The 16,917-nt window shown below is 44.9% G+C and overlaps 1 protein-coding gene across 1 annotated transcript in view; it reads right to left on the bottom strand.

Annotated features, from left to right (window-relative positions):
* LTK (leukocyte receptor tyrosine kinase) overlaps positions 1–9,191 on the bottom strand; it is a 172,384-nt gene extending 163,193 nt beyond the window's left edge. Inside the window, exon 1 of the mRNA XM_032793883.2 lies at positions 9,084–9,191. Within this exon, the coding sequence (XP_032649774.1) occupies positions 9,084–9,144 (61 nt within the window). The 5' untranslated portion in view covers positions 9,145–9,191. The remainder of the gene's footprint in view (positions 1–9,083) is intronic.
* Positions 9,192–16,917: the final 7,726 nt, after the last annotated feature.

The raw sequence follows: 16,917 nt of genomic DNA, 5'->3' as shown, positions 1-16,917 counted from the left end.
AAGACTTTGATCCACTCCCCAGCTGCATAAAGGTTTCTTTACTTAGCCAAAAGGCTCTCTGTGACTTGGTCAAACATGAAAACAGCTACCTATTTCAGCCATGGGGCTAAAAGGAAAGCCATTTCTTATTTTAGGGCTCTGTGGGGTCTGGTGAATCTACTGTTTCTCTGTATTTCTTTAAAATTAATTAAAATCCAATATAAGCTTAAAAGGCAAAGGGCCTGATTTTGCACCCACTGAACCTGATGGTAGTTTTGCTATCAACTCCCATGGAAACAAGTTCAGGTCCCAATAGTAAGAAAAATATCTACTGCTGGCTTTTTAAATTGTCTGTGTGATGTTGACAAGCACACTAACCTCCCAACATCAATTTGTAACAAGTTTCATATCTGACATTTGTTTCCCCACAGTGGAATGGAATTGGAATAGCCAGTTGGGCACTTTCTTTTTTTCTCCTATCTTAGAGCTTGGTGAACCTGTTCATGAAAAATGAGAATCACACCCTTCACATGTTATCCAACATGTGCCAAATCAAATGTGATCTTATTCAAATGCTTCAAAAAAATCTTAGCAGTGGTTCACTTTTCCTTTTAATATTTTTAAATGTCCAAACTCTGGCTGGGACCAAAAATCAGAAGAATTCCACTAAAAAGATGCTTCTTCGGCCATTTCTGGCTACAATCACACATGGAAGTCCTGGAAATCTGATGAGAAAGCTCATTCTCAGATTTCCCAGTCAGTTTTGCAAAATCAAAAGGTTCAAGTAGTTGAGCATCTGAATGTTTGAGTGTTTAACTGACTGTAGCCTGAACTTTGAAAATATGAAGAGGTTTATTCACTACTAATCTTACCCTTATGATCTCTAGGAAGTCCATTGGAAAAAGTCAGCAATTCTACATTTTAATGTCTACATTTACTAGGGGGGGGGGAAGATGTCCTACAACACTGTCTGTAAATTAATGACAAACATATACACTGAAACAGGCATACACGATACTTCTACTGAGGCTTCATAGAAAACAGGAATACAATCATAAATGTTACTAAAATTGATACTTGTCTGATGTTGATATAATCACAATAGTATTCATGTCAGTAGTTATGAAAGGATAAGGTGGATGTAACCATTTCTGATATTAACATGAATGTTACTAGGGTGACCAGAGGTCCCGATATTCTGGGGCTTTTTTTTTTTTTTTTTAATCTAGGGACCTATTACCCCCTACCCCCGTCCAGATTTTTCACACTTGTTATCTGGTCACCCTAAACCTCACTTACATCTGTACTCAAGTAATAATGAGCTGATTAGTCAAAATATTGTTAACTGTTTATGTTGAGTTTTGAGAGTCAGATTCTGGAGGAAAAATATGGAAGAAATAAATGAATTCCCTCCACGTCTTTTCAGCTCCCAGTATCGGCACAGAAATGGGATCCAAAAGAAGTTGGCAGTATTATAAAAAAATTAAACAGATTTTGTTTTCCACATTGACCTGGAAAAAAGACAGGAATATTTTGGTATTGCAGTGGAAAAACTGCCCCCGATCTCTCAGAGAAAACGAACAGCATATGAAAGATGAAAATAGGCAACTGAACAGAAACTATTTTCTAAGAGCCTTGAAGCAGCAAGAACAGCATGAAAAGGAAAGGGTGAGTATGTGTGTTTGGTAGCAGGAAGTGAATGGATTACAGCTCTTGAGTAGAGATGAATTTTCATTGCATGGATGTATTTTAAAACTACCTAGATAGTCAAAGCACCAGTCTGCAAAAATAAATGCAAAACTGATACCAAGATGCTAATATTGAGGGTGGTGGGGAAGAACATTCAGATCTTTCCTTTGTACCCATTACTGCAGAGAGTCTGTAGCCAGAAACGTTTTGCCTTTCTATTTTTGAGGTGAATTGACAAACTGAGATATCAGACATAGAAAAATTAGAACTACTTTTTGGGGAAATTCTCATAACTTTTTTGTTCACTTATAACTAGACCTGGGGAATGTTTTCAATTTATTGTGGCAAATAATTTTCTGAAAAATACATATTTAGCCAAACTTCTTCCCGGAAGTGGAGTTGGGTCTCATAAGCAGGGGCCGAGAGTGAGGATTCCTCTGTTCTATTCCTGGTCCTGGGACTGGAGTGGGATGTATTGAATGAGAGAAGATAGAGGCCGATTCCTAGATTCCAAAGCCAAAAGAGCCCACTGTGATCACACAGGCCATGGAACTTCTCCAAAATAATTCCTAGAGCGGAGCTTTTAGAAAAACATCCAGTCTTGACTTACAAGTTGTCAGTGATGGAGTCTCCACCACAATCCTTGGTCAACACCTCCAAACATTTGTTGCCAGGTGTGAATATTGCATCATGGCTTGTAGACTTTACGATCTACTATGACTTCTTAAAAATCTATAGCTAAAGTGCCAATCTTTATGCCAGTTCCTGATCTGAAATTTTAAATGCTGCCCAGGCTCCTATGGAGATTACAAACCCACAGTTTTGCAGAGTTTATCAACATGTGAAGCAGTTCTGAAGGGTATATAAAGCATGAAAGTGTTCATGTGGCAAATTATGTGCTTTAAAAATGTTACAAATGCAGAGACATGGATTCCATAAACCAGCACCACAATCAAATGTCAGAGGACAAATCTTAAAATACCTTTTTTAAAAGCCTAAGGAAATTCCCAAGAAAGAAGTTTGTTGAACTTCTATTACAGTCGCAAACATGCATTAACTACTTAAGGGGGGAGGACCCAAAAAATGTTTTAGTGTGAAAAATTAAGGAAAACCACAAATAATGGAAGTCTAGAAGAAACAAAGATTAAAGTTAAAATAACTACAATGAAAACAAACCCAGGAAAGGATGGAATTGCAAAGTCAAGGTACTCAAACATCCTCAACTAAATCTGAATATTGTGCAGGCATAAGATTCATTTTTCAACACCAACAGCATAAGCTGTGTTAGTCGAACCCCGTTCTTTGTCTCGTACTCAGTATACCAGTCAATGTGTCACACACCATCTATGTGTATGCAAACTATACTCTCAGAGAATGTTCTCCTTAACGAGAGGAACATCTAAACTTTTACACACACACAGAAAACCCATCCAGCCCCATCCCAATCTTATTCCCTTCTGCCTGTAAGTGGGAATTTTACCATTTCAAACTTTTAATATAAACAGTGGATAGCTGTGGACATCTTAAGCCCCATATACTCTCACAGGTTTGTTCTCTATATTCTGATAGACCTTCTATGCTACAACTAGGTAGATTAACACATACAAATAGGCATCATTCCTGGGTGAAATGCCAAGGGATAAGGGATTTCACACACTCACTAGCTGTAAATCTGTGGTGCTTATGACCGATATGGATCTACCTCTACCTGGAAGAGGAGTTGGGATGTGGGAACAGAAAAGTCCCAGGTTGTTTGTGTTACTTCAGTTCTGTATTTCCACATTTTTCCTACTTCTAAAAAATTATTAACCTTAATTCTGAATGTCCACCTTTTCTAATAGATGCATTTAGTATTATTTGTTACAATCTAGGACATTAAGGTTTCTTCCCCTTAAGTAAATCTGGTTAGAAACTTTACATCCTTTTTTTTAATTAGAAGTGAGAAAAATATATTGACAAAAATGGTCGTGAAGAGTTTCATGTTTTTCAACCAACTCTACCGTGAAGGCTCAAATATAGAATCACTACCAACTCCTTAATGGAGTTCTATTTGGCCTGGAAATTCAATAGAGATAAGTCAGAGCTCTTCTCTATGATAGACACTGGACTAAGAGTTCCCTTCTTGCTGATGGAAGTGGCTGTTCCATCTCCCTTAATTCTACACTAAGCCAATGTTATTTGTCTCTGTGACCCAGTCCCCATTATCAGGGCCAGTGCAACCATTTAAGCGACCTAGGTGGTCACCTTGGGCACTGGCATTTGGGGGGCACCATTTTCTTCAGCAGCGACTGTGGCGGCCGGATCTTCGGCCATCCCGGTCGCCTCTGGCATTTAGGCAGAGGGAGCCGGAGCAGGAGAGCGCGGGGAGGGCCGTCTGCAGTAAGTAAGGTGGGAGGCAGCAAGCAGGGGAACTCCCTGCCCCAGCTCACCCCTGCCCTGCCTTCTCCCCTAGCACGCTGTGGCCACTTCACTTCTCCTGCCTCCCAGGCTTGTGGCACCTAAGCTGATTGGCACCGCAAGCCTCCTGGGAGGCAGGAGAAGAGAAGCAGTGATGGCGTGCTGGGGGAGGAGGCGGGCCAGGGGTGAGCTGCTTCACTTCTCCTGCCTCCCAGGCTTGTGGTGGCAATCAGCTTAGGGGCTGCAAGCCTGGAAGGCAGGAGAAGTGAAGCAGCCACGGCGTGCTTCGGATACTCGTGGGTGGAGCAGAGATGAGCTGGGGCGAGGGGGCTGCCTCAGGGCGGAGCTGCCATGAGAGGGGGCACCTCAAGGCAGGAGTGTGGAGGGGCAGGGAGGGCACAAGGTGGAAGTTTCGCCTAGGGGACGAAGCATCCTTACACCGGCCCTGCTCATTATGGATCTGATTATGCAGATAAGTTACAGCCCTGAATAGGGGGCATCACCGAGTCTCACTAGCCCAGGGCATGCCACTTATTAGGAAGTACGCTCCACCCTGCAGTCAGCCAATTCCACTATTCAGTGCAAGGCTCTGGTCCCACCTCCACTGTCTCTTTTTCAAAGATGTACGTAGGCACTGATCCTAGACTCTGGCTGGGGCTGACCTCTGTGCATGGGGCAGAGAAAGTTCCTTGCACCCTCATCCAGTATGCACCCTCAAAGGTACTGGTCACAGTCTGGCTATCTGGCTTTGAATTCCCCTCCAACCCATACAGCCATGTGTCATATCTGTGGTCACACATCTCTCATATGAGATTTAAGTTTTCTGCTGTTCCACGCAGCCCTGCTTTCACACCTTTCACCTATCTGATGCTTTGTACACAAGGATTCCTTTCCATCTTTTGTTTCTCTGCACCAACAGGTTCTGTCATGCCAACAGCGAACCCAGTGCTGTAATGTGGGAGAGGAGACAGGAAGGGGAGCAAGATGAATGGGAGGGAGAGGGGAGGAACTGATGCTCAGGTGCAGGGAAGGGTTGTGAGCTTGGTCTAGTTCAGTAATCAATGTGGTGGTTTTCCTGCTGTGATTCCAGCACTTGGGTCAGGAATCATACTGTGCTAAGTAGGTTTTAGTTTTGGATCAAGGGTCTTTAAATATCTAGGGCCAGATTCTCAGCTGATACAAGTTAGCGTAACTCCATTCAAGTCAATGGAGCTACATCAATTTACATCAGATCAGAATTTAGCCTCTACTTTCCCTTCTGTTTATTTCTGTTTCCAGGAAGATTATCTGTCTCTTCTCCCTCACTTTTTTCTGAGTTTCACTGAAAGTTTAAGAAAAGTTCAAGTTATCTTTGTTTCTATTACTATTTTTCTGGGGCCAGAAGGAATGTTGCCATGATCCACATGGAATTACAAAAAAGAGTTCCCTTCCAGGAAAGAAAACAACCACTAATATAATTGCCACACACTCCAATCTGAAGACAAGAACTTGCACACAAATGCAAGTACATAGTACAGGATAGAGCACATCTAAAACAGGTAGGTCACACACAGCATGTAGATGCACATACATATACAAGCACACCATGCATCGCTAGGCACATATACAAACAGCTTGCAAACACACACACTTACAGTATGCAGTTTGGGTGATGTCACTGAACTGGTACATCCTTTGCTCTGACTGAATCTCCCCATTTCTAAGTGAACGGCAAGCACGGTGTTGTAGCAATGTAATGAACGGAGGAGCATGGACAAATGGTTGGACTTTGCCTCCCATAGTTGAAGGGCCACATCTGTCTTCTAACTTGGAAGACTTTAAAACAGTGCATGTGAGTCCTTGCTTTGTTCCACCCTCTTTCCAGCCTTTGTTTGCTGGATGTGTCCTCCCTGCATAAGAGGCTGAGAATCCCCTGTTTTCACACCTTCCCGAGTTTCCCCTGAAAACAGAATTCTTCTCCAGTTAGCCTGACCTGCTCCATTGTACTTTAAAGATTCCCTCCACTTCCTCAATCGTCATGCCTAAAGATCTGTTCCTTTCCATTTCAAGGCATCCCAAACTGGCACTCTCCCTCAGCTACTTCACCTTCAGTGCTGTTAGCAGTGCCTGCTACCATGCATCCCCAGCTGGACATCATATCCAGAGACAGCCTGCTATTTAGTAAGGGAGCTTGGATCCTCCTCCTTCTAAGACAGTTTTCAAGGATCACTTGGTGCTGTCCTGGCCTGGGACTAGTGGAGTGGTCTAATGAAACCACAAACCTGTCTTTGTTACAGGTAGCACAAAAGGGACTGAGGGACTAATAAAAGGAAGGCTGTTCCACAATAGGAAGGAGAAAGGGTTACCTCCTCTCACAGCATCTTCACCTCCAGGTAGGCGAAAGGAAGGAAAGACACCTAAATGCCTGAGATGTCAGAGAAAGGACTTATCTCTGTAAGAAAGTTACACTGGTTTAATTTCAGGTACTCAAACTTGTTCTCAAGCAACTTAAGCAAAACTGAAATAAGCGACTCAAACTGAAATAAGAGTGTCCACACAGGGGTTTGCACTGATTTAAGGAAACTCATTTTAATTTCCACATTAAGTTAAACCAGTGTAATTTTCTTGTTTAGACAAACCCAAAAGACAGAGCATGAAAAGCTCCCTGGCTCCTGCCAGTAGAAAGTTACTAAGAAATGAAAGTTGATAGGAGATGCCTAGTAACAGCACATTCTTAATTCCAATACTGCTCTAATGTTGCACAAGTCAAAAGCGACTGGACAGGTTACTCAAACTCTTCCACCCAAAAAACTTCTCTCATCTGAGATGAAACTTGAGAAATCCCATCCCATAAAAATTTCACTGCAGATAATAGAAAGGGTTGAAAACAGGTGTTTGAACAGAAGAGTTTCGGCAACCTTAGCGTAGAGCGGCAGCCATAACCAGTAAGCCACCACTTGCTCCTCCAGCTGTAAAATGACTGCATGGTATAGTCGTGAGCAAACAGTGCATTAGAAATGGGAGGCTCTGTTAGGGCATGTTTGTCTGTAATTCTATTGACAAGGCATTTCAGCTTTCTATCAAGAGAGTGCATCAGCACCCAGTCTTCCTTAGGGGTTTGGCCTTCATGGAATTCCAAGGAGAAACCTGCTAACAGGGAGGATTCAGAACACCACGGATGATGAAAAATTAGGCTCTTTTCTAGGCAATCATTCTGTCTGGTTTCCTCTTGCCCTCCCCAGCAGTGTTTGGGGCTATAGCCTCCACTTTGGCCCCTGAAGAGATAGCATAGATCTCTTTCCCCCTCCCCCGGTCTGACTAATGTACCTCCCCAGCAACACCCTGGTTTGGGCTTCTTTTCTGCCATATGATTTTCTGGGCTTTTTTTTTTTAAAGCTTTTTGCCCCCCCCAAGCACAAGCACTTTGAAAGTTCAACCCAGCAGAAGAGAGGGACACTGGTATAGCCCATTCAGGGCATGGCCCACTAGGAATGTACATTTCACCAGGCAGACAGCAGAAAGTCAGCATGGGGCTGGAGCTGTCTTCACTGCCAGGACTTATGGTGGTTAAATCCAGCAGGAAACAAGTGGCCATGAACAGCCCGATCCTGCTTCAACTGAAGCCATCAGCAAAACTCCCCATGACTCCCTCAGGAGCAGGCCCTAAAAGAAACAATGGCCGAGTCTCAGGATCTTCCTTCTCCAAGGCAGATTACACCCTTTTGAAGCCCATAAAAGCAACTAAGACGGTTAAACCTCTCTCTGTCCCAGTCACTTCTTGGACAATTGAGAATATTTTTGGCATATGGCAGAACAGAGCTTACAAACTATATGTTTGTTTACCTTAAGCTCCCTTACTTGTGCCCTCTAAAAAACACACCTTTCTTATCTGCCTCTTTCTAGGACAGCCACCCTTTAAATTAGGAGCCTACGGACAGGCACTATAAGAAAACTTAAATATAATTTCATCACAGGCAGCAGTTTGAAAACCACTGCACCAAAAGCAGAGACTGAAACAAGACTCAATGGCTCTGAATCAGACCACAGGCAACCAAAGAATCAGACCACAGGCAACCGAAGACGAAAGAAATACACAGCAGCTCTGCTTACAACGGGTGTGCCAACTTATGGGATCTTCCCAATGGGACCAACTGCGGCACATAGCCAGAAACACAACAGATAGATGGCCCGGCCCAGGCTATTTGTAAGCAGAAGTCTCCATTTCAATAAGTGCTGAAACCTGCTCCCAAGCCGCTGGCCTGGAATGGCCCAGTGCAAATCAAAATGCAACATCTCTTTAGCACTTAGCCAGAGCTAGCAAAGACCTAACCCAGCCCCTTGCAGGAGCAAAACAATAGTTCCCCCACCCGGGGAAGTTAGATCAGGTACTAGGCTAGGAAACACAGCTACTTCACTTGACAGCAGCCCCAGCGACCAGACGCCGTCCCCAGTTGCATTCCCGGCTGTATCTCCTGCACCGCGTGAACGCAGGGCGCGTTGGCAGACACCCGGAGCCTTGTCCTTCCAGGCTTTCGTGGCGTGACTCGCTGCCCCCGCCCCATTTCTCTCCTGGCAGCTCCCCGCCGACCCCGGTTTGGTCCCTCCCGCTCGGTACCAAAGCTGGCAACGCACCACAGACAGAGACTCCCTGCGAAACTCAGCCTGAGCGCCGCAGCGAGTGGGAAGTCCCAAGCCGCCCCTTCGCATCCCGAACCGCTCCCCGCCACACTGCATCGCCCCTAAGCTGTGCCCTCGCCCCCGGCCCAGCCTCTCTCTGCCCCCCGGAGGCACCTTTCCTTCCACGGCTTCATTTCACCTCCCTCAGCCGCAGCCCTCCTCAAACTGCCCCCCTCCGGCATTTCAGTCGCTAGCCAGCAGGAGCGAGCTAATGGCATCGCCGGCTTCTTTCCCCTTGATGTCCGCTCCCCATGGCTAAAAGTTAACAGAAAGCGGGGGCAGGAAGTAAGTCGGGAGGGGGCTTGGTGCCTGGCCGTCAGAGGGACACTGCGCGGTCGGGGGGCAGAAGTGACTTCACTCACCTAGAGTGACTAGCCATAGCAACAGCTGGAGCGGGCTGGCCAGAGGCGGGAGACAATCCATGACTCTACTGGGTCCTGGGTACGTCTCCCAGCGCGGAGCTCGCTCGTTCGCTCTCGCGCTCCGCGGCAGCTCTGATGTTAAGGCTCGGACTCTTGCTGGCTTATAGAAGAATTCCCACCTCCTGCTCAAGAAGGTTCTCGTGGGTCCTAAAACCCGCCCGATCCACCCCCAGCGCCGTAGGTTCAGCTACTGCGCGGAGCAGCGAATCCAAGAAGCAGAACTCACATCAATTATTAACGCATCCGGGAATACATTTTGCAGACACCTGCATTCAACTGGAAGAACTGAATTCAGCATCTTATGAGGTGTTTTCCCTCTCCTAATCGCTCTCATCCTGCAGCTGCCTTGATGGAACTGCTCCGTTACTCTCGCCCCAAGGCACACAGTTTGTGGGCCAAGTTCAGGTGATATGTAAGGTGATTGTAAAATAGATTCCCCTAGGCCTGAGTCTGCTCTGGCTGACACTGGTATGTGAGCGGAATCAGATCTCCTTACACTACTTTAGACTCCCTTACACTGAGCTAGACTTCCCTAGATCCACTTACACCCATTTACCCATGTGCAGGGGAGTCTAACTTGGCTTACATGGAGCAGGAGGTGCGGGTTACAGTAGCATTTGTGCTTTAGCTTCCACCTTCTGATACCGTCTGTGTAGTTGCTTTACTTATTAACTTCTTGTTTCCCTGTGGTTCCTCAGGCATGAGTTACATCAATTTACACTCCCTTAGATTCACTTACATTCAGAGGACCAAATTCAGAGGGATGAAATCGTAGAAACGTAAAGCTGGAAGGAACCTCAAGAAATCCTCTAGTCCAGTCCCTTGCACTGAGGCAGGACCAAGTAAACCAAAACCATCCCCAGCAGATATTTGTCTAACCTGTTCTTAAAAACCTCCAATGACATGGACGTGTATGTGTAAGATGCAGATGACTTGCACAGTGGTAAGTGTGAGTCTAAACTAAACCATTAAGGGAGTCTAAGCTGAACACCATACATGTTGAAGGAGGTGGAGGAAGGCAGAGTTTACATCAGTTTAGACTCCCTGTAAACCAAGACTGTCAAACTCCTTCAGTGGAGAGCCCTGAATTCCATCTTTAAATTATGATTCATGGAGTGAGTTCAAGTATCAGAGGGGTAGCCGTGTTAGTCTGGATCTGTAAAAAGTGACGGAGTCCTGTGGCACCTTATAGACTACCAGACGTATTGGAGCATGAGCTTTCGTGGGTGAATACCCACTTTGTCAGATACGTGAGTGGGTTATAAATCCCAAACTCCATAACCCTCTCAATCCACACTGAATCTTCCACTGATGTCAATGGGAAGTTTGCACAAATCCCTGGTAGATCTGGTCTTGACACAGCTGCTATTGTTACTCCAACTGGTGCAAAGGGAGGGATAAGGGAACCTCAAAAGATTCACATCACCTGTATGCTTCTCTAAATTCTCTTATGGGGGGAAATCTTGTGAGAACAGGATTGTTATGTAATTACAACCAGTTCTCTCATATCTATGAGAATCTCTCCCTCACTGGATTAACACCAGTTAATGAGAGAAATGATGATCCAGTGGCAAGAGCACTAGCCTGGGACTTTGGATACCCTGGATCAATTGCTTGTTTGCTACAGGCTTCTTGTATGACTGTGGGCAAGTCACTTAGCCTCTCTGTCTTGGGTCCCCCACCTCTAAAATGGGACAATAGCAGGGCTTACCTACACAGGGGTGCTATGGCAATAAATACATTAAAGATTGTGAGAGGCTGATACTCTGGTAATGGGGGCCTGTGGAAGAGTGGGGCATAGCAGTGCTGTGTCCTCTAGCACCCCCTGCTGATCATCACTGTGGTGGTGAACCTCTTCTTCCAAATTAACCCTCCAGCCAGGTGACATTTTAGTCCCACCCCTTCTGGTGTAATAAAAAGCCCAACAAATAATCCCTATACAAAAGAGACTTCTTTAGCTAGTTCTCAACCCATCCTTGATGCTCAGCTCATAGTCCTTATATAAAGCTAGTATGCCCCTTCCTCAGGCTGGTACAGGAATGCCATCCCACCCTGTGCTCTGGGCTCCACTGTTTTTGTGGGCCACTTCCTATGTCTGAGCCACTGGGGCTGCTTCCTTGCAACCTGTACTTAATACAGCCTCCTTTGACTCCTAGTCAGGCTTTTCCCTAGGTCTTCCCAACTCCATTTTTACTATAACGCTGCCCTCAGGACTGCCTCTCTGTGCCTTGCCCCTTTCCAGGGCCAACCCCAGGGATTAATTCCATCCCTGTGGCCTTCTTCAGCCTACCTTCCTACAGAGAGAGGGATCTCCCTATCTCCTGAGTTTCTCTAGCTTGGATCCTTCTACTAGACTCCCTAGTCACTCACTCCTTCCTTGTATGAAGACCCAGTTCCTCCTCAGGTGGGCCTAATAACAAATCAAGCCTCAAACACTCTCCAGGTGCAGCCAGGTGGGTCACTGAGTTGTCAGACTCCATTAAACCTTGTTCACCTATGGGGGGTAAACATCCCATCATATGGACATGTAAGTAACCAAGATAAATAGATAGCCCTGAAGACTGAAATCCTCTTATGTTCAGAAATGGCAGTAGCTTTTCCTTATCACCCCATCTTTAACATAAGGGGAACACTTCTGTGGATGAGGGAACAGTTTGTTCCTCATGACACATTCATAAAGTAGATTTGAATCAGTACTTAGGTTTAACACCCTTTATATCAGATGTTACAAGAACATTACTTAGACACTTGTTCCCCCACAAAAGAGTTTTGATAAGGCATGAGGTAAAGTTGCTGCTGCCCCACACTCACTCCCTGCCTTCTACATCACAATGATGTAAAAGTTAAAAAAAAAAATTAAAAAAAACAAAACAAAACCTCAAATATAGCAAACCAGGAAAAAAAACACCCTCAAATATAGCAAACCAGGAAATACAGAACTAAGATTCCTTTCTCCCAGGGTGACCACACTACCATAAATATGGCCGCAGACATTGACTACAAGGAGCTCCTTTTTCTCCCTCTACTCCTAGTGCAGGATGCAAGAGATATGCTGGGACAGAAAGAGGGCATTTTAGGAGTGGGAAGGAGTGTGGCTGGTGCCATCTGCACACAGCTGTCCACGGCTCCTATGATGTCAGTGGGACTACTCACGTGTAAAATTAAGCTGCTGCATAAGTGTTTGCAGGAGTGAGGCCCTAAGGGCTGATTCATCACTGCGTTTCTCCAGTTTCACACCGATACAATTCCATCCATGCTGTGTTCATCAGTTTTATGCTGGTGTAACTCCCCGAGTGAGGTTGCAGTGATTGAAACTCAGAGACTTGTCACTGTAATTTAAAAAAGCTGTAACTAATTCATAATTTTCCTTCCCTCCAGATGTCTCCCAAAGGCCAAGAATTTAGTCTCAAATTATTTGCTTAGATTTAATAATAAACGGGAAGGTTAGTTTGTATATTGACAGACCTACAGTGCTCTGTTTAACTACAAATAGGTTTTATGATGCAATTAAAAAAATAAAGTAACTAGCGAGCGAGCGAGAGAGATAGTGTGCACCAGGTCACGGAAACAAAATCTTCTGTTTTTTTTATTGTTAGTGACAACTTCAATAGCAGAGAAAGCAGTAGTGAGGTAGTTGTGTATCTTGATTCCTGGCCTCTTAGGGGTCAAGGCATCCTAGGCCCATGACCTTAGCTTCTGGGCTCTTTGATGTGACCTCTGTTGGAGACAGGGACTCAGACATTTTAATACTTTATTTATCCCATTATCTGAGCACCTTTCCCTACATCAGAAGTGTTCAACCTCTGGACCTTGGGGCCCTCAAGGCTCTTAATTGTGACCCTCAAGGGAGACTGTGTTAAGAAGAAAAATTGCATTTGATTAAGAACTTAGGAGAGAGAAGGAGCTAGAGAGGGTACAGGGTGGGGTGGGAAAGGCAGCTTGAAGCTGAGCTGTGGTTCCTTGGCACACTGAAATAATATATTGGCCTACTGACTGAGAAGGTTGGACCCACTGTTCTACATTGTCAGTCACAAGGCACAAATTACTCCAGAGAGATTGGGAACAGAAAGTACCTCAGGAGATGGGCAGACTGTTCCAAAAATCCACAAGAAGCTTCTCCATGGACAAAGGCAGGCACATAGTGATGCTGATAAAAGCCAACTCTCTTCAAGCAGGCAACAGACACAGCTTTCACTTGTCTTCAACATCCTGGCATCTGTCTGCCTCTCTCATTAATAAAAGAACTAAGAATATGACTGACTGCTACATGAGAATACAAGAGACAACTGTTGTCTCTTGCAGTCAGCAGCTGGAGATCCTGGAGCAGGAGAAGGAAGGGACTCTACAATTAAGACAGCGAGGATGTGCATTCAGGGCTGGGTCCAGGTTTCTTGCCACCCCAAGCAAAAAAAATAAAATAAAGGGGGGGGGGCAGAGTGCCGCCGCCGAAGCAAAAGTTAAAAAAGGCTGGAATGCTGCCCCTTGAAAAGTGCTGCCCCAAGCACATGCTTGGAATGCTGGTGCCTAGAGCCGGTCCTGGGTACGTTGGTCCAGTAGTGAGGGGAAGATAATGTGTGTAGGTGGGCTTCATAGACTTGCTGCTCTGGATTGGAATGTGAGGCTGAGTGTTGAGTATTGCTGGTCAAAGGAAAACCAGCAGACACTTGACATTTCTAACAGGAGAGGTACCAATCATCTGACATCATGGCTGAATTCCAGAGAAAATTCGTCCTCTGACATTTCTCGTTATTCCTGACAGATTGGGAGACAACTGGCCACTTTTATACCAAGATGTGTGTCTGTCTACATGTAAGATCATTATCATTCAATTTTGCCTACTGGCCTGGAAGCTAAGTATGTGATCTTGTCATCAGGCAGACCAAGGACAGATTTTTACCAAATATTGCAGGTGTTTATGCATACTGATCAGAATCTATTATTTGACAGGAAAGGGCGTAGGGAAGAGTCAACCCCTTACTAGCCTGTTACTATCTCTGTCCGTAGAGCAAGACATCCGTTAGACAGTAAGACTTGAGTGTTAATATAGGGTTATCAGGCAACCCACTCATTGCTTAAGCATGAGGACATTTATACTATTATAGGGATTTCCTTTCTGAATGCGAAACCCATATATGGAAGAGTTGTGTTCTCCTTTGTTGTTTCTTTCACCCCTTCCCTTCTTTATCCAACCATCTTACATACTTATATGGCCCCCATTAACATAGTATTTGAGCATATTCATTTGTCTTCACAACACCCTTCTGAAGTAGAGAAATACTATTATTCCTGCCCCTTTTTTTAAACAGAGGGGGAATGGAGGCAGAGAGAGACTAAAGGTATGTCTGCACTGTGTGCATGTTCATGCCCTTGGATCATGTGCATGCAGGAGCAAGCCAGGCAAATCCACCCTAGAGTCCATATTTGCATGGAACCCTATTCATCCACAACCACATGGCTACGCTAGGGACACAAGCTGAGCGCTATGATTTTAGGGAGCATATCGCAGGTTCTTTGCATCAGATGCGGACACTCTAGGAACCAGTTTGTGGTGGTGTATTGTGGGTAGTATGTTCCTGTCATTCCTGGATCCTTGTGAGGAAGAGAGATTTTTCCTGCCTTCACATTTACTAGTGGCTCTTCCAGATGAGGTCACTCCTCATTTCTGTCCATTTAACAGTGGGTCAAAGCCATGGATCTATTGGATGAGCAGCTCCTGCTCCTTCTTCAGAGTAAAATGTTTATGCAGTGGGGTAGACATTAGGGGAGATACTGGATAGCATTTCAGGAGCAGTTTCTGACACACTAAAGGCAGCAAGACTTGGGAGATGAAGACAGTTCAGTCACAACAGATTGCACAGGCATGAGGAATGCTGCTGTGGTCATGTGGAATCCCCTTTGGGTTTAGCATCGCTTCTGGTGCAGAAGAACTAGCATGGGGTGGTGGGATCACATTGTGCGGCATTCTTGGGATGGCCAGCAGTGGCTCCAGAACTTGGGCACGAGAAAACAGACCCACATGGATCTATGGGAGGATCGTGCAAGAACACTCCTGTGTAAGAACAGTCTATTGAAAGAAGCTTTATCAGAACAGAAGTGGGCTGCTATTTCTCTGTGAAAGCTGGCTACCCCAGCCGGCTACAGGTCTGCAGTGAACCTTTTTGGTGTTGGCAAGTCAACTGCTGGGGGTGTGGTAGTGGAGATTTGCTATTAACACTGGGGTTTGCCCCGGGGACATAAGAAATGTGCCTGAAATAAGAGCTGACTTTCAGAAGATGGGGTTCCCAAACTGCGGCGGGGCCACTGATGGCCCTCACGTGCCCATGGTTTGTCCATCAGATGGGGCAAGTGAGTACATGAACCACAAAGGGTACTATTCCATTGTTCTTCAAGGCTTTGGTCAAGCACAAAGGCAGGTTCATGACCACTAACGTTGGCAATATAGGAAAGACACATGATGCCAGAGTTCTAAGGCACTGTGGCTTGTACCTGAAGGAGAAAGCAGGGACATTCTTCCACACGAATGGTACTGTTATGAACAGTCAATCTGTGCCAACTGTTATTCTGGAGGACCTTGCATATCTCTTCCTGTCATGGCTCATGAAACCATACCCTAATGTCAGGGACCCTGGAAAAAGGGTTCAATTTTGTAGAAAACAGTGGGCGCTACTACCCCTGAAATGGATCTTTACTGGCTCCTGGACAAGCAGATTACTGTCATACCAGTGAAAAACTTCCACAGTAATTATTTTCAATGCACAGTACAGTACTTTATTGAGAAGGAATTACACACGCAGTAAAGGATTATATCAAGCACATAACTCCTGTGTTAGACATTAAGAGCTATACATTAAGATTATACATTCCCCTTTCATTCTCTCTTTCAAAAAAATACACAAACAGGCCCTGCACTGGCCTCATGCAGCTCCTGCTTGGCAAACCAAGAAGGTGGTTACCAATTTTATAGACGGCTTCTTCTCTTCTTGTTTGTTTTTCTCAGCCTTCTGGCCTGTCTTGGATTCTCTTCAGGCAAGGCCTTGGCTGCCTTGAGACCCCTCTGGTTCACAGTTCTACTTGAGCCCATGGAGCAGAGTTTTGGCTACTCTGTTTAGCAGTGTTGCTTCTTTAAGCATTAATTAAGGAATTCCAACAATAATTTAATTTGCTTGATTTTTATTCTCTTTTTCCTCAAAGGAGTTACATATCTTTAAAAACATGTCCAGTGGGTGTGTGGTTACTAATTTTTACCTAATTGGTATTTTTAGGAGGAGACTGCAGGGTGGTGCCAACTTAACATTACCCCACATTCACTCCCTTATCAATCATTCACTTCAGCCCCCTATGTTATGTCCCTCAACTGGGTTGAGAAGCCTCAGTTAGCCCATGCTCCACTCAGGATGTTCTACACATGTTGTTTGCTTGAAGTGGACCTATTTGCTGACTCAAACATCAGTATTGATCATACATGCAGCATGGAGCCAATCAGTTTCACCTCTGCCATCTGCCTGATGCTAAGAGAAGGATTCTGCTCCCAGAATCCTCTTTCACAGTTCAGTCATGTCAAGCCATGTTCTCACACCATTCGTTCAGTATGGCCACAGCAATTCAACACCATCCCAAAAGTTCCCCCATTGGATATTCAGTTACCAAAGATAATTGTAATATCGCATCAATCATACCCACAATTTGTATGTTAAATAGTAGACTATGTTTCTCCTTTTCTGTTTTTTATAAAACTTAAAGCATTATCTTACCATTTTTAGTAGCATAACTGAAC

The sequence above is a fragment of the Chelonoidis abingdonii genome, chromosome 4 (genome assembly GCF_003597395.2).
Source record: "Chelonoidis abingdonii isolate Lonesome George chromosome 4, CheloAbing_2.0, whole genome shotgun sequence".
In the NCBI taxonomy this organism is placed as follows: domain Eukaryota; kingdom Metazoa; phylum Chordata; order Testudines; family Testudinidae; genus Chelonoidis; species Chelonoidis abingdonii.
Note: the sequence above shows the minus strand (reverse complement) of the source record. Positions and strands in the feature narration are given on the sequence as shown.